This window comes from Haliotis asinina, chromosome 2 (assembly GCF_037392515.1).
Source record: "Haliotis asinina isolate JCU_RB_2024 chromosome 2, JCU_Hal_asi_v2, whole genome shotgun sequence".
NCBI classification, from domain to species: domain Eukaryota; kingdom Metazoa; phylum Mollusca; class Gastropoda; order Lepetellida; family Haliotidae; genus Haliotis; species Haliotis asinina.
The window spans coordinates 68119660-68139299 of record NC_090281.1 but is presented as its reverse complement, the minus strand read 5'-3'; the positions used below and the strand labels follow the sequence as shown (position 1 = coordinate 68139299).

Sequence of the window (19640 nt, the reverse complement as noted above, 5' to 3'; positions counted from 1 at the left end):
GATAAACGCGATATTGTTTGTATTTCCTGATAAAAAACGAAATTCTTGTTGATTTCTGCTACGTATATATATTTTCAACGCATAAGCATTATAAAAATACCATATCATTCCATCCATGTATTTATGTATGATAAAGATCTGTATGGATGTTTGCAAATTAATACCTTGGTTATCTAAGTTACCTGTGGCGCTTCGAAATTAGTTCACACTACATGAGTTACGTCCCTTTGAATAATCAGACCAACGCGACTCAAGTGCTTTGTTCATGCGTCATTCGGGTTATCTTTTGTCGTCTGCTCTGACATTCGGGTATTGTGTCACGCTTCTGCGCGCACTTTCTGAGAGGCGAGGTACCCAAACTATTTGCTCAGTGGAGCGTACGGAGATTTCGTGGTATAGGGTCAGGGGACCTAGCGGGTTCACTCAGAGTGGAATTTGCCGGAACAGGGGAAGGAACGTACAACGGTCTTCTCACCCAGGGTAGACAAGGACCAACTTGTGTATGGCTGATTTGTGAGTCATCGACAGTGACAGGCTACCTCCATGCTGAAGTCAAGACAATATTTCTGATTTTGTGCGGACAGTTAAACCGAATATGGCGATTATCAGGTCGTTTCTCTGCTGGTCAAACACCCGAACTGGGAGTGCAGTGAGTGGATATTACAGTCTGGTGAGTACCTTGAAAACAAGTTTAAATGTTAGAAAACTGTCTATCATAGTACACCATGAAATGTGACTTTTGCGGACTGTTTCATCCAGGTTGTATGTGATGGATCACCCCCATGCGTCATGTAACATGCATTGTTCCTGATGTCAACAATATACTTGATGTCATTTGCTTGCAGTCTCAAGTGTCGTTTATTATGGAAAAGCGTGAATCTGTGTCGGTGGAAGATCGTCTGCGTTCGTTTTTATACATGAACGGTGTTTCGTCGGCTGCGTTCATCTTAAATCACATTGCTTACTATCTATCATTTTAAAAATAATCTGTAACTAAAATATAATTCAAAATATGATGTTATTTTCAAAATAAATTTGAACATGAAACAAATGTATTCAACCACTGGGTCAGTGATTATCAATTTTGCATACAGTTCAGTATAAGTACTAGAAACATTGATAGGAGTAGTGGTCATGCTGTAATTAGTTACGTCGCAATGTATGCAGTGAAAATACAGCCAAGTTGTGTTACATGTAGGTCAGTACATGATGAAGAAGGTAGACGAAATATTTAGCATCAGATAATACCGCGTGCCATACCACAGTGCTGTGGTTTTGAAAACAACGCCTTGTTGGGGCGCGGTGACCATTTGGAATCGTCTGCTTGTCAGCTTAATCAGGTTATACCCCAAGTTCCTGAATATCCCCGAAAAGGTCAACCATTAATTATTCTTTTGAAGCAGACAGACTTGCAAGTATTTTAATAACATGAAGCTATTACCCGTTACATTTACACTTACTAGGATATTTGTTTTAGTTTTAGGTTTCCGATGTTACCATGTCATTAATGCATAATGCAGTCACTCAATGTTATTAAGTTTTCAAATACCTCATAAAATTGCTGTTTTCCTCAATTTGCTAAAACTGTCCCCGTTTCATCACAGGCAACACAGAGCATGAATCATTCACACATTGGAACATCACGTACTTGTTGGCCTGTTATTGAATCCAGGAAGCATGTATATGCACAGATATACCATACACCAAGGCACATGACCTAGGTAGCAACGCGATTGAAAGAATGTATTGTGAAAGTAGAATCTCCTGTCAAGCTGCTAAATACTATGATTTACAGGTCAGCGATTCTGACACGGAAAACTGTGAATCCGACTCTATCGCTAAAGCTTGTCAATATATTGTCATCTGTGATTCACAGTCATCATTAACCGGCTGTGAACAGGTGTCTCGTACACCCAACGACATACATACTCTATGACTTACGCTTTTGACATATCCACGGTTGGTGGGATGCAAGGAATTGAATGAAATATATTACAGATAAAAATATATTATAATGAACATATGTTAATGTAATAACACAAATGATCGTAGCCTGACACACGTTTGTAAGCCAAAGACAATTGTTTAACTGACAATTTCTAAAAAAGTGATAAACAACAACCTGAGGTCCTTGGGGTCCGCTTTTCTTGACTTGACTCTTGGAAGAATAGAATTGCAGCTTTGGAGCAAGGCTAAAGTGAAGATACTGAAAGTCATGGCCGATGATAACCATGGTGACAAAATACTGTCCAGAATCCAAAGAAATATCTGTTGCAAACAGATACACATGCATTACAAAATATATCCAGTGTACTGAGCAGCCTTTAATGCACACATATAGGACTTTGTGATCTGTTTATTTAACATTGTGATCTGTTTATTTAAAATTTTGATCTGTTTATGCATTCATTGTCACCACTGATACAGTCCGTTAGTATTACTTGAAACCAGTCCGTTTCAAGTCGACTCGGAAATAAGACATTCGCATCAGTCGAATGGATATCCCGAGAAAGTGTGTGCAGCATATTTATTCCATGATAAAATGCATATTGCTGGGTTCGCAAAGAATTCTATCAAGCTTATGTTAATGCCAGATAATGTAATACTACATACAGTACAGCACAAAAATAAGGCAAAATCTTATGGATGTAAACTTCTTCTTTATTGTTACACAACGTTTCTGGGCTATTCCACGTCCCTTCCCTTATTCCTGAAAAAACAACTTCTACATGCCTGTCAGGAAACCTAGTGCAACACTAGGTCATTAACGCAGCATTTCAGGTAATATATTTGAGGCCACCTTCCTCGTACACTTTGAGTCTTGCGACTGTTAACCCACCATAAGTTCCACTGCGTTACCAGAGCGCCATGTTTATGTTAACTGTGTAGTTTTTGGAAACATTAGGAGAACCTATCATAACTGTTTGTTACCATATGCTTACAAATCGACGAAGCGTGACACAGAGTGAAGCTCGTTACAATGGGTAAAATGAGACAGAAACTGAAGTTCGTGTTTCGTGTGGCCGTTTATAATGGACTCTGTTTAGTGAAAACTAAACTGAACCCGATGTTTATTTATTATAATTTTATAAATCAACAGGTCATGAGTTTAATAACACGAAGCCTACTTTGTTTCAAGAGACACTAACAGGTAGCACCTGCAACTCAACACAAAACTGTATATTATGCTTAATATGAAACTCTGCACGATGCTTGGTTGTAAATCATTATTAAAACAGAATTATTCTGGGTCTGAGAGAAACAGTCATTCAATCATACCAGTTCCTCATCATACCGATTTTCAGCTGAAATTTGTGTTCTTTGAATAACTAAATGTTATCATGCTTTGTGTTCAACTATATATATATGAGGCTGCGTTTTGTAGTTTCAGGTTTCACCATTAGGTCTAAAGGCTTAAATCAAGCCCTGTTCGAATTAAGAGATATTGCAATGATGAGGTATACAATTATACTGTAATATAGACTTTCATTGCTGTATTGCATCAAATATACAAAACATGATCATTTGCGGTGTACATCTTCTTGATGGTTCACGGTAACCCCCAGGATCTTATCATAGTTCCAACCTCCTACACCTGTTACTATCTCGCGAACACATTACACATTCCAGCGCGATCTCACGACCCTCACCACCCAGTACAAACAATACCCCTATATTACCCACGGGCTGAAGATAGCGCTCCCCCTGTCACTCGTTAACCCCAGAATGTCACGTTCCATCTAACCACACCACGAGGAGGTCCTTGGTACAAAGGGTCAGACGGTCAGAGGTGACAGTCTGGCACTTTTTCTACCTTGTTTAAAGCAAAGATCGTTAGCTAGCCACATTGCATAGAACAAGAGGATTACATCGACCCTCTGTTATTAACAGAGTGATGGAAAGTGGTGAAGGCTTCACCGCCATTTCTAGAATGAAATCAGCATACTTGCCACCCCGTCACGTCATGTTCCAGCCGTACGTGATTCTTACCTGTAAATTTGCATTAATAATTAACCAGTGTTATCACTCAATCATTTAATGAGCCTTCTGGAATTCAGCCGATTGTGCTTTCCGGTAAAGGTATAAAGGCCTATTGATTTTTGTTCCACACACTGCCATGTTGCAATACAACACTTTTATCTAACGCACACACCGTGAGAATCCACCGTCATCTCCACTGTGTCATCAGTGCTAACACAGCCTGTGCATTTTCAGGGGTTCAGGCCTGTTGTACAGATGACATATAATTTCACCCACATGAGGATTGATAAGAATATTCCCCTGTTGGCCTCGGCGGGAATACCTTTGTCAGATGTATGCTGTATTTGTAGGTACTAATGGGTGGAGGGTCACAGGGAAGCCATCTGTTAACATGCAGCCTGCCGTCTGTTCTGGATCACTTTTTTTTAAATTTAGGAATGATATTCTGTGTACACCATTGCAATGAATAGACCATATTAATACACCATCTGTGAGGTATGCATATGAAGGGAGACCAGCTGAGCAATAATATTGCTTGAATGAAACAACCCTTTGATATATACAAAATACCGCCTAAGGATTACAATGCAAAACAACTCCTCCTGTCGTCTTTAAACGTTTACAAACATCTTCAGAGTAAGGGCACCTTTTTAGTAAGTTCATCCGTAAATATTCAGACCTGCGGTTGGTGATGTTATCTCTATTCTTTGCATATTGTCTAAAACCAATTAATATTTTGTATCAAACATCAAGTTTTGTCTTGTCAAGCGAAAGTGAACGAGGACGTAACTCTCCGTATGGGTAACTCTGTAGAAGAGGTCAACAATGGCTGTCAACCCGTGTCTGTTGTGAGACTGGTCAGTGGACAAGGGGTGGACAGAAGACGTGAGTTTGGGGTATTTACCTTGTGAAGTGACCCGCCGTACTTAAAGTCAGTGTTTGTTTATTCAGATTGGTGGTCAGCAGGGTGGCGTTCGCTTACGTTCGGGCATTTGTACCCCGGGGTTACACTCCACGACTTAATCAGTCGACGGGAATGCGCGTCGAGGACACTTAATTTGTCCTGATAACAGCGTGTCAAGGAAGGAGGAAGTAGCGATATGGATAGGGAAATACTCCCCATAGTTTCAAAGTATCAAATTGTTGGGTTTCAATTCCATGTCGAGTACAGTCGTGAATGGGTCTTCCACTGGCAGCAAAGATTGACACAACAGCCAGTCATAATTGTAGCTGAAATAAATACAACAGATTTTACCCGGCGGCTAAAGCACAGGCTTCGGCAAGTTTGTCTTCTCTACCGGATCACACTATATCTTCTCATTCTTCACTTGACCCATAAGCCTTCACTCAAGTGAATACTGGAGTGCATTTATGACCATTCCACAAAATTGCCGATACATTTCTTCTTACAGAGGTGACCACACTACCCTTGCAAACAGGGTATTTGGACTCTTTTGTAAAGGGATGTGGGTTCGTAGAGAGGGGTATAATTTGTAGACTCTATCATAACACCCGTGCGAATTTCCACACTGCTCTTGCCTATGACCTTCGGCGATTGCCCCAGGGTTCGATGGGCAGGCGATAAAAGCAATGTTCTCGGTGTGTGGAGGGGCATCCTGGCTAGGGGATCAGTCGGACCTGTAATCACCTATTGAGCAGTATCACCACTTTCTAACCATTTTTATGCTAGTGACGCCCACCACCTGATACTCAGGGTCGACATGTTGCGATTTCCTGCCCAGGCAGCTTCCCTCACAACCTATCCGTTGAATAGGGAAATACGTTTTGAATATGTACCTACCCTTACAACATTGTGGTGCATTGGCGTTATATTCATCTACTATTTGAGAGTTAAACGTGAAAAATTGTATTTCGTATCATTGAATAATGGTTTAATGAATTTTAATTAATTTTTTTCGCGACGTAGCCGGAATCCTGAAGATGTCTTATTCAGTTCACTGGTGTGCAGTATGTAGGTTGATATCTTAGGAAATATCATTGTCTGTTCTGCCCACAACTCAAGGTGGACCTATTAAACTTACACTTAGAGAACGCGGTAATATGCAGTATCACCAATGCTCATAGATAAGACAAGATAAGTGTTCAAAACAATTTAGACTTTGTGAAACTTCCCCTTCATTGCTCACATGACCATTGAAGGAATAAGTACCTCGTACTTATTTTCGGCACTGGTCACAAGGAGACAGTATAACTACCCCTGACTTGTTCGTCCCTGTTGGAAGTGCTTTTAGGTCTTGTTTAACAATAGGACGCACGTATCTGGAATGTTGATGGTCCTATTAGCGAAACCATTGGTACGGATCGCTTCGCATATCCATCTATAACCTTGTTATAATCGTTTACCCATTCTACCTCTTTGTGTCCTTCAGTGCTTCCGTGCAGGGACTTCTTTTTCATATATGGCGGGTATGTTGAAGTGACATGACAATATATCGTGTATGTCACACGGCGTTTTCGCTCTGTCATGTCAAATTGCAAATATCAATCGATCATATCAGTCAACGCTTCAATATGGTCCCTCTGCCTCGGGATTGAGTTGGTGAATGAGTACAAGCCCGAAGAAAATCAGGCCTAAAACGTTTACCACTTCCGAAAAGCCTTGGTGGTGACAAGGCTCTCAATCACGCATAAGGGACACAACACTGCCCAGCTAACTGAAGTGACTTTTCGCTTAGTCTCTGAAAATATATAATTTTGATAGTAATAAACAAACTGATATAAATTGAAAACCCGAGGAAGTCTAAACTTGCTTTATTTGGGGCTTCAGCATTGCAGAGAAGACTTGATAGTAGGGGAAATAACGTGGTTTAGAGACTGTGAGACAGACTACCCTTGTTCCCCTCCTAGTTACAAAGATGTATGGCCAAAATACCCTCTCCACTGAAACCTGAAACTTCCCTAGCTTGGAGTGCCCAGTATGAAAACAATCATATCTAATGCTGACTCACATGCAAACATTAGCAAAGTGGCATTGTCTATCGGTTGAGATATTGTTCACAGGGTTTTTGTTAGACAGAGAATATTATATCGAAACTACCTATCATTGCTTTACTGCTTGTACTAAAATAGCACTATAAGTAAGGTGACAAGGACATCAAAGAGTCCACTGCATGAGGTGACACGTTCACCGAGACTTGATGAGCCTGGCGTTATAACACTAATCATGAAACAGAACTTCATTATGGTTTGGACATTGATACCCTCTTTTCTATGACTTGGACTGAAGGTATTCATACCGCCTAGCATGTCGAGACAAACGCTTACATCCGGATCCCATCCCACTTCTTCCCACCGTATACAGCCGACATTCCTGTCCCTCTATTGTCAACAGTGTACGATACACATGACCCTTCCCATCACCAGGTACAATCACTGACTCTCCCAGTTAGTCCAGATAAAACACCATGGCCTCGTTTCACAAAGCTCTCGTATGCCTATAAGATCTCCTAACTTTTATCGTAGCACCGGTACCTGCTATGTTACAGTATAGGAGGTAGGGATGTTACGAGGAAACCTAAGAGATCTTAACCTTACGAGAGCTTCGTGAAACGGACCCCAGATCCAGAATCTCTCCCTCAACACACACAGGTACATCAGGTTCAATTGTTAACGCATGACACACGTATATACACCGTTAGACACCTGTGGACGTCGTCGTGTCACGAGGTCGTTGCAAGGTGTTTGTTACTTCAGTGCGTTTTCATCTCGATTACCGCCACACGCCCTTCTTCTGAGGACAATCATGGTTTAGGTTACATGGTGTTACTTATTATTTATCTCTTTGGAAGGTGTTTGTTATTATCGATGGACGTATAAGGTATAAGGAAGCAAACTGCTTTTGAATGTACCACAAACGTACTTTCGTTCCAATAATCATTGATGTGTATTTACTCGCATTTGACTTGAGACATCCACAACATTAATTCATTCAGATAGTTCTTATCTAGACCAAGGTAGAACGTGAGACGATGTGAATAAATCGTTCATCCAAAATGATAAACCGACACCTTAAGTAATCTTAGGGAAACAGTCTGGAACCGAATGTTTCGAAACGCCACAGGTATATACAACTTTACTTGTCAATAACTTACAGTTGAGATATTTCTCCACACATCTTATGTGAGATCAGATGACAAAGGCTGTGGTCAGTAAAGGCAGTTAAGCGGGATTAGCTAGCTTGACTTGGTAAACTGTGTAAGTGTTGAAGAAATGAGTAGGTACGGTTGAAAGACTACACCCACTTTATGCTAGGTATTTGAGACATTCACAGCTCTACATGTGATTAACTTTAAGGTTAACTAAATGCACAGATTGTATTCAGTATTGACGGTGTTGTATGCCTGTGTTCGGTCCAGTTGAAGTGTTTACGTGCTGTTGCCACAGTGTGCCCCTTTGGTGTACAATTCATACCTCAGAGAACAAACATACGTGAACAGTCTTCATAGTCGGTGTGAATAATATTTAGATTTTGACGTAATTGAATTCTGTAAGTTCAAAATACATGTACTATGGGTAGAAAAGTCGAGTGTTCAGGGAGTTTTATCCATGAATAACAGTCAGTGTCATCAATCCGGCATAACACCGAAAACATAATTGTAAAGAGTCACTCTATGAAAAATATATTTCTGCATCGAATAATCAATATTTATGTCCAAAGCTGAAGACTGTTCTATGGACAAAACTGGTTTAATTGGCTTTATATATCTGAGATATTCTATGCCTTCTTGAACGACATGCCTGTTCTCACTAATGCTGGCTTCTATCATTCTGTTACCGCTATCTAGCCTAGATTCCACCTGATAATCACATCAGGATATTAATATTTGATGACCATGCTCCGGTGAAGTCGAAGGTTCAGTGCTGATTTCCCGATATCGTTTTCTCTTCAATGATTACTTCATTTCAGTGTTGTTTTGTCGTCTATTTTTGTTTTGAGTATCATTAATATTACCTGTCACATCCCTAACAATGTACTTAGCTGAATATCAAGGTGAATGCATATTCATTCTGACTAGTATGATGTAGGATCTAGTTTAAAACATCTGACTACCTGTCGTTAAAATGTGAATTTGAACACAACTCCAGCTTGTGTTCTCAAGAACCAAGTGATAAGCAGAAGAAGCATCGAGGGTAATAGCAGATTGTTCTAACCCGCTTTCACGAATGAAGTTGTGTGCGTCTGTGATACGATGTATATCGCGATATCTCCTAACGATTCGATTCGATGCATATCATGACATATATTATATATTTTGGTTATTTTCTTTAAAAATTATATTTTGATAGCAGGTAACTGTGGAAATGTTGACGAAAGTGTACGTGTCTTGTGAAAATTAACAATTTTAAGGTCAACTACACATATCACGATTATCGACATTATGATCGTCAAAGCTGCATTTGAGATATATGTACCGAAAGCCATTTGACAATCGTAGTGATGTTTTTCTCTCTGATCGAAATAGTAAGTGCAGTACCACTGTAATTCGAAACCTCTCTTTTACATAACACATTATAAGCACTATTTTGTATTTCAGGTGATATCTGTGATGTGTTTGGCCTTTTACTTGTTCCGATACATCGGCCTTGATGCAATAAGTGCTTCCATGGGTATGTATGATTTCTCTAGTATCCTTATTTCAGCTTAAACGTTCTGTATTAATGTCAACAATATGCAATATCTGTATTGTGTGCAATATCTGTATTGCAAGAACCCAAAATGAAGCAAGGTATATTTTTCTCAGGTTCGGGTTCTGCATCTTCCATTCAATATAAATAGAGTTTAAGTTTTTCAGAGACTGGGTAGTAGTCTAGTACATGTCATCATCACTTGTTAGAAAGAACATTGCAAAGTGTCGCCACAGTTCAATCGCTGTTTTTGCGATATAATCACGAATGTATTCCATTTCCTAAGATGTTTGCCCTCCCGACATATCAGCTTGAAACACATATTTCGTGATACATTAGATGTCAGAAAGGTGATGTATGGGATGACCTTGATTGCTATTTGTAGTCTAGCGTTTAGCGTTTTTCTGTGGAGTCCACCTGTCGAAAGTGTGGATAGTTTAGTTGCCAGTCGATGACAAATATTGATATTAAAATTGATATCGATGTGTTTACCATCTACCATAGCCACCCCTTGTAGAAAGTGCACACATACCGATTTCATATGAATTCAATAACGTTACTTTAAATAAGTAGAGTAGACTAATAGATATTTTAAAATAATAAGGTCAGTGAAAGGAATCAAACAAAATATTAATATATAAGATAAAAGTAGCATGCTTAGTTCCCCAGTACTGAGATATCATTTTGCGGAGGTAAGGGGGCATGGGGTAGAAACTTGCTCGTCGTTATCCACTAGACTGTTAAGATCTCGACGCAATTGTTCCCTCGGGTGATGACTGCATCTCTGTTGTGCACTTGACAAGGACGACTCATATCTCACTTTCTTTTATCGTAAACTTTATGATGGCGTCACCACAACCTTGTATTAACTAGTTGTGAAAATAAGATTTTTATCTTGAATTGATTGTTCCCAGCATACTGAGTTTTATTAGATCAAAACCACAGTACGGTATGACACTATAACAAATTTGTGACTCAATGGGAAAATATGATTTATCCCCCGAGAAAGGATTCAGTGATGTAGGATGTTTAACATTGTAAGTCAGAGAAAGTGCAGGTCTATTGTTCCTCCGGATATCATGTCATTATCCTGCTTTAACTTTTACCAGGCATTCACTTTAATGTGTGCTTAAGTGATGTAATATCGCACAGCTGGTCGATTTGATGCACATTGAAGACATCCGTGTGTCATCTCAGGAATTCCATTTGTCTTGACACGCTATTATGCAGACTATCCCACGACAAACAAATACATGTATTGAGTAATATTTATTGCTTTCGCTATAGTGCACCGAGGAAGTTTCACAGCTGTTTTATGTTCGTGCATTATGTATATGGCAGACATGTAAGTGTATTACAGTTTCAGTCTGAAAGACTGACGGGGTGTCTGTATAAAGAATGATACATTGGTTTTGCTAAGGAATTCAGAAAGTAACACTAAGACATTTTACAATTTACAGCAGTCGATGAATCATATTTTACACTAAACAGTGCTTTTGGTATTTGTATGTTATTCTATTTACATGAAAAACAACACAGCAATATGTTTACCTGGTTTGAACAGAGATACCTGTGACATTTGAACGCATATGACTGATTTCTTACCCTTCTGCACTGCAACTAACCACTAATCATAGAGTACTGGGAAATGCTTTGTAGATGCAATATAGGTATCTGTATATGCCAGATAACACTACTCAGTATAGTTATATACGAGTAAGCGTTTATTAAATGACACGCAGGGGTGCTATTATCGCTGCATGTACAGAGGCGATGAGAATGCATAATGGTGGATTAACAAACGATGAATTATGTGAACTACAGCTCTTAACTGTTCCCACCATTTAACATGACATACATGTTGTATTTCAGAATTTCGAGGCATTGTGTATGCTGGATTCGTCCTCTATTCTCTGATGATCGCAGTCTCCCTGGTCCTACTACCAGGGGTGTATATGGTAAGACGTCGCTAGCAACTATATATCCAGTTAAACAAAAATACACAAGTATATGATCACTATTTGCAGTTGACTGCACAAGTATGCATTCAGCAGTGCCACAAGAAATGAAAACATCACTATTTTAAAGTACATTTCCATTTCTCAACGAACAAATTTTGAACTTTTAACTTTTTTAAACTACTTTTTTAAAAGACTTCAAACAATTCTGCCCGGTTTGCAATACCAGCCGATTACAGCTACTTCATTCATAACTAATTTACTCGAATACTTTTGAAATATCAGTAAAAACTATCAACCATGAATCAAGTTCGCATTGTATGTGGAACAATTGTTAACAGATAACATCATAACTATAGAAATGTGGTCAAAAGATCAGCGCATGCGTGAACATTTTCGTCGGTATATTCAGTTATCATACCATCAAGGTTGGCTTAGACCACCAAAGCCTTATTCCCCGACCCTACATGACCGGTAACTAATTAGTTGAAACTTTCAAGAATAAGCAGCTTAAAGTAGAAACCTTAACCCGTTTGTAAACAAAGAGCCCCTAGCTTGACCGGTCTCCATTGAGCCCCGACTTACAAATGGGGACTATTTGGAGTATTGATACTAATCTGTTCCTAGAGATACGTCCGGAAGATAAGCAATGAAGCGTCATTGCTGTAGACAGTTTGAGATATGAGGTAATTATGGCCCTGGGTTATGACACAGCAGTGAAATTCGGTCTTACGTCGTCTGTTAGCTTCGATCGACAGGCTCTTGTCAAACACCATGTTCCATAAAAAGGCCTATTGTGGCTAGTATGTGCTATTTCAGCTGAACTTGTGACTCATTTTCCCTCTAATTTTAGTCATATTTTCATCCCGTTTCATCGGGCGTTTAATAGCCATCTACTCTATGGAGCGTTGGTATTTAGTCGAGCACCGTTGTCTCGATATTCATGGGGCCATGAAAAATATCGAGATTTCCGAACTTCTAGACATCCGACCAGGGCATATCATCACATACCAGTTATAAACAACTCAACAATCACATGCTAGTCACGAGATTACATAAAGCCGTCATTGTATGTATTTCATTAAACAAAAACTAATTTACATCATGAACATGCAAGCCTAGCCAATTTTACCAGCACCAGGACGACATCTTTTACAGGAGGAACATGTATTATGTAATAATAATGTAGCGTTAGTCTAGGAATAATATCCATAACGACCCAGTAGAATAATAATGCCCTTATTTGGTAATTTCACAAATGACCCTGAACAGTATTTTCTTGGTTAACTATTCACAGCAGTAACAGCCATTTCGTATTCTGGTGAACCGTCGTGAAGTCAGTCTACACAATTTTAATTCTGGACTGATGAGCATGACAACATTTGGTCACAGAAACACGTCTGCAGAGGACGTTTATAATGTTGTGAAGAGTGAAAACTCAGTTAAAATATTACAAGTGTAATTTTAAGGAATCAATACTCAATACATTGTACTATGTTGACCGAATACTCCTTTAATGTGACGTCAAAAGTTAATTAACGTACTCGCTGACCCAGCGTTAGTACAGTGTATAAACGGAGCGAAGGTAGTGAGACAAATGTTTAGCCTGAAGAGTTAGCCGACTGTAATGGCATTTAACTAATGTCAGAGTGCCCGGTCGCCCCATTAGTGTAGGACAGACCGCGTTCTTTACACCTTGGGTGCACCTCACATCCACATGGTACGTCACTTTAACCCATTTGGAGGCACAGTTTACGGTCTAATCACATCAGATAATATTTACATTTTCTGTCGTAAAGAAATACCACCACTCTTGCACCCAGTCATAGTAGCCAGGAGTTCTCAAGTTCCAAGAAATGCCAGGGGATTACAGATAAACCGATAAGCCGTATAGAAAAGCAAGGCAGGTGAGGAAGGCTCCGTGTGAGAGTTCAAACACCGTTGGTGGGTCAGACTGGGTAGTTACCTTTGTCAATGTTTTTCCATACACGTGTGCGATACAAAACAAAACATCCCCACATATTTTCACGAACAATGCTCCCACACCCGAACAATACCTCTGTAAGAAGACGCTGTGTTTGTGCAATAAATATTGTGAGAAACTGAAAATGAGACTTCTCAGGCAAATATCATTACTTCGGATTAACATATTATGTTAGTTCATATGACACGTGGATATTTTGGTTTTCTGAAGCACAATATTATATGTAGAAACATTGCACTAAGGTACGTGAATACCTGATACAAGCTGTGTTTTCTTGTATTCACCACTGTGCTGAAGTTATGTAGAACAGAGGCGAGATACAAAGTAATGCAATATCTGGACGGTTTTGCATGGGATACGGTTGGTCAGTTTGCAACGCAAAAAAACCCATAACAATGAGAATGTAGGTATGGGGGAAGCAGTTCTGGAGTCGTGCAATAGTAAACAATATTTTGTTTCGATGAAACAGTGTCAGTCGATTATCGTTATGGTGACGTATTTAAAGAGGATATCGACATTCACACTATATATTAGGAATGACAGACACGCACACATTTGAAAGAAACATGTAATAGACACGTCAGTCTTGACGTTTATTTACACACGGGACCAGAAATAATTCATCAGGCTGGATTGTTAGCAGTTGCGATTGATTCTGTGGCTGAAAGGAATGTGTTACCGGCATCCATCGTTACGACACAAGGTGCCGTTTCTTCTGTTGTCTGTACGTTCTGACATATCTGTGGCTTTTTTAACAGTTGCTTAGTTATATCTATGAAAAAATACATATAAGTTACGAAAATAGTTTCTTTTATGCAGTGATACCATTTTCAACGACGTCATTGATGATTGATATCACCTGCCGTACTGATTACCAACGTTTCTATTTCAGGACAAAAAGTACCTGTTGTTACCATGGATATACGTGTTGGTGGTAACGGTGTTATATGAGACGGGAGCTATTGCTCTCCTAACAACGGTACACTTAGAGAATGAAAAGGTGAGTTGGGTATATGATGTAAGTCAACATAAAGCACTCTGTTTATAGACTTAGTGTAATAAACCATTAAGTTGACTTGGTTATCATGACTAATGTCAACTGTGTACCGTACAAGCTGTTAGATACGGGTAAATGTTGCTACAGGCTGACTCTCTTGTATAATGACTTACCACACGTGGCACTAAGTACTTCGACATGTGCCTTCCTCGTGTCATTTGTCATTATATTGGCAGCAAAATTCCCGATTTCACAACACAAACTTACCTCTTAATTTTAAATAGAATCTTTACTCAAATTTGAGAAAATGACAATTTGTGTTTGGTAGACAGGTTACTATGGTTGGCTTTTTTATTTTTTATATTAATAGAGTTGAGTCGAGAAACTCAGCTAATTGTCAAACTCAATTTGAAATTTGATTAAAAACATAAAATTGTTGCGAGAAATCGGGGTCAGGGCTTTCGTCCAAACACACGAGGACCTGATACTCTGCACACTTCAAAGACTCCTTTTGAAACATAACGTTAGAGTATTCCATTGCTGTTATTTATAAAACAAGTGTTTTCTTACTGTTTTGCAGACTCTGCAAACGTGGGAGATCATCTCTGTATGTTTTTACTGCTTCCGTCTGGTTGCAAACGTAAGTAATACAACACGCACTTGCTTTCAGCTATATCTAATGTTCATGATGTTGTATTTAATGCATTGTAAGAATTCAGTTAGGAAGTGGGTGTGTTTTGAAGTCATCGGTGGTAAAAAACTAAGATATATTGCACAGAACTCACACACCGTGTGGGAAACCCATTCGTTTTGACAATGTATGCTTCACCTGCAAGACTATCGCATTAAAACCTCATTTGATTATATGAGAGAATAGCATCTTTATTTTGTGATGGACACACGCTCATCTGTTTGTCATATATTTTTTTCAGTGTTACTGTTTTGCTTGTGTGGTGTCCCAATATCAGGAACTATCGGAAGGGAGAGGAACGTATGATTTTCTGTACAAACCACGGGTAAGAAAGGACATGAAATTTAGTATATGCGATAACTATGAAGTATCAGATCTCAATTTATTTCGATTGTTGACAATATTATTGTTGATTGATTGATTGACAATGTCTATCATGGCGCCTATTGTCGATATCCGATAAATCAAAACAGACAAGCTCTTCGATCGCATTCAAGAGGACCGATGTTAAAATAAATACATTAGATTTTATTCTTTTAGAAGTAGTATTGTGTTGTGAGACATACACAAAGGATCAGTTAATTTCGATGATTGTCAAATGATACACCATATGTACGTATTTGTTTTCAAATACTGATAGTTCATTTACTATTTCAGTCTCGGAGAATGCGTCGATATTTCTCAGCATCTGATTTAGACACGTATAGTCCTCCATATGGCGTGCAACTGCCACCCTACATGGAAGATGACCCACGTAAAGACTGCAGTCCACCAGACTATGAACAGATAGAAATAAATGAGCACGATACAACCGATATGTTCTGTACGTTAGCATCAGCGGCTGCACATAGACATAACGATTCCGAAAATCTTGAAGACTTGCAGGAAAACAGAACAGGTGTGACATTTCAAAGGACTACCTATGTGACATGGATATGAAAATGTGATATGCAAAGTGTCAGAGAAGTTCAATTCTATGCAAATAAGAAAGGATCGTGTTGCCGTTGGCGTCGTTACTGGCGCCAGTAAAACTTCCGTCCTTGAACTATGTGTTCGCGCGGACGTCTGAGAAAACAATGTAGCGGTGTGCAATGTGATTGGTCAATACTTGACAAAGAAAAACTTGTATATAAAGTGTGTTTGCATGTGTGAGTGATACGAAAAATGCATTTGAACATTTCATTGATTTCTTATCTCGAAAGTCAAACAAGATACAACTTGATGACTGCGGAACAGGACCCACCATACAGATCTTGGAGAAACAAAGGGTTTGAGTACAGGGATAAATAGTGCTAACATTTTAAGTTATAAATCTACCGTGAGAAGAAGGCTGGAGATTGTCTTACGGATACCGAAGAACTGAAATATTATTTACAAAGAACACAAACCTGGTCATTGGAGTAAGTGTTGATTTTTCCGGCAACAGTTTTGATGCCGCAATCTGATGTTTTGACATTGAAGCTGTATTTATCTACCACATCATTCATTACCTCATTAACATGTGTTCAGACCGAGGATATTTGCGCGCTACATTGCCATTATAGATAGACAGCAAATGTACACTGATCTTTGTGGTTTCATGTTCACCTGTACATACATACTGGCATTCGTCTCAGTGAGTGCAATAAACTATTTTTGAAATTATCTGTTCCTCAGTTATTTATTTCACTTTTGTTAAAAATATTTTATTCTTATCAATTATTTATTACAGAAGTGTTTGGCATCTGCCCATACCTACATCGATTGTATTGTACATGGCAAAGCATGGGGTATACAGTTTACATTGATAATTAATTATACCATCTTTGATGCATTGCATGATAGATAAGGCTTTGTGGCAACCCACTTTGTAATAAAAACGCACTTTGTAATAAAATTTTCTAAGTCCGAAAGAGTTTTGGACTTAAAAACTTTCATTACAAAGTGCGTTGTTATTACAAAGTGGGCTGCCACAAAGCTAGCTAAGTTATTGATAAGTTTACAATGTGGTGGTGACACGAAGAATTTGAATTTGGCCTTACCTGAATTGATACTGTAAGCTTAAAGTAAATGGTTGAGTGTGGAACACACGAGGAGAAGGTAGTATTCATCCTCAATGTTACCTTCATCGCGCTGTAAACATAATCTTTCATGTCTGGTCTATATCATAATACCTTTCAGTTTCAGAACGTAACGGGTGGGGAAAACATCTAAACCGAGCGAGTGTTAAGTCCTAAACTTATTAATGTTGATAACATTTAAATGCAAATGCCTGGACAATGATATTTTAAAGTAAGAATATAACACAGACTCAGATAATTCAGATAAAAACGAGGTAGGAGAACAAACAAAACCAAAATCAAAACTGTACAACAGATCATTCGTATCAGAAACTTTGCATGGCTGCCACCTCAATGATGACAGGTTTCATGCCGACGTTACAGATGAGTGAGTGAGTTTTACGCCCTACTAAGCAATATTCCAGCTATATTGTATGTAAATAATAATAATCGAGTTTGGCCTGGACAATCCAGTGATCAACATCAGGAACATCGATCTGAGCAACTGGGAACAGATGACGTGTCAACCAAGTTAGCGAGCCTGACCACCCGTTAGTCGCCTCTTACGACGAGCGTAGTCACCTGTTGTGGTACGCGTTGTAGATGGAAGGAAAATATTGTAGTCAGACACATGTATAGAGTTACTGTACAATGTTTTGTATGAAGAAGAAGAAGATGATGATGATGAAGAAGAAGTTTAGTGTATTTCCCTGTCACATGCTGAGCTGGAACACAAAACACTTCGTTACTAAAATATCGTTTAACATCAGCATTCCGACAAGGTATTTCGGGGCCTACACATAGTGCGGAGGAGTGCGGCAACGGGCTTTATTAACTGATTGTTAGTGAGTAACAATAACATTTGTCTACTGTTGACATAAATGGATGTAAAGGACGGAGACTGGTTATTTCTTGCCAAAGAATTATATCTGAGGTTCGAATAATAATCACAGTTAACCAGAAAATGTATGTAAAATGACTTCAGTCCTGCAAAAGGGCTACGTCCAGTTCTCTGAGGTGTAAATCACACCTTAGTGTCAGACGTGACAGAAACCCATGCATCCAGGATGGCGCACTACCATGCATCAAAGTGACAAACATTAAGACCTACATCACTGTAGACGTTCCTCTGTCACTGAGCCTGCGCCCCTTAATGAAATCCAAACGCTGCTCGGGAAGACGAAAACGCAATAATTCACGTCTATATTTTGTGCTAACAAATAAGGGAAGAACTATTTATGAAGTGATATACACACAGACAAAGGTATCGCAACATCCCATGTGTATCTTTATATCAGTATTTGCAATTGACATGCAAGCATTCCTTTTATCAATACCTTGTCACCTTTGAAGGAGTTGTCAATTGAGGAGGACCAATATTTGCTTGTGAACAATGAAATATTTTGATTTTGACTGGAGTACATAGCCTTAGGTAAAGGTATCTTGACTTGTAACATGGTATCAGATCATGCACCTGTGTATTCCAGGATTAATAGCAAAGTAGTCGTGCTATCTTATCGATGTTCTACAGGAATAAAGGCTCCAGTGTTTGTTGGGCCAAAATGTTACAGTGCCTTTTGTCAGACGGCGATATTAATGGACGGAGAGGCGTCAGACATATCGTTTCATGATTCGCATTAACCACTTAACAATTACGTTTCTAACACTGCAAAGGTGTTTATGGCTAAATATGATCAGAAAAAGAACCAATGTAAGGCTTGAATATAATAACAAAGCAAGTTATTGCGAATAGTTTGAAACATTCCATTCGTTATCATTTTTTAGCGTGGGACGGGTTAAATACTAATTGCATATTAATTTCAATGAATGATTTATCATCCTTGTTTCATAGCACCATGGTTTGTTGTATCAACCCTGTCTGGTAGGTCAGTAGGAGCATGTCACACATGAGTCAGCTTCTGTTTGCTCCAAGCTCAGGTATGTTGAATTGCTACAAACATGTCTGTTTTAATTTCCATATAGAATGCTGTCTAAATTTCAAACCATCGTTATTAATAACGGGGTGAGTTCTATGAATATACACTTCCTTTATTACTGATGCGTTCGAATTATGACCACATATGATCAAGCAAGTGCCCACATCACTTGTTTGATAACGGTGTTTGTAGCTACAAGGAAACCTCGCTGAAATTAATAAATAAAGAATTAATTTTGTATAGCCATAGAACTCTCCCCTTTGTTCATCAAACGACTTAATGCCACTCAAAGAAGTCATTGTTCTTCATGCTGAATTTATTACCGTGGATCATTTTAACAAGAGTGCACAAGTATTTCCACGAACTGAACACAGCATTAGGACAACGTAGCAAACTACCCCAGTGTT

The 19640-nt window shown here is 38.9% G+C and overlaps 1 protein-coding gene across 1 annotated transcript; it reads left to right on the top strand.

The window, feature by feature from the left end:
• The first annotated feature begins 269 nt into the window (after window positions 1-269).
• Window positions 270-16901, top strand: LOC137274201 (uncharacterized). The gene is made up of 7 exons (XM_067807257.1): window positions 270-670; window positions 9537-9609; window positions 11500-11585; window positions 14462-14569; window positions 15147-15206; window positions 15499-15582; window positions 15915-16901. The coding sequence occupies exons 1-7, from the start codon at window positions 596-598 to the stop codon at window positions 16194-16196; spliced, it is 768 nt and encodes a 255-aa protein (XP_067663358.1). The 5' UTR covers window positions 270-595; the 3' UTR covers window positions 16197-16901.
• Window positions 16902-19640: the final 2739 nt, after the last annotated feature.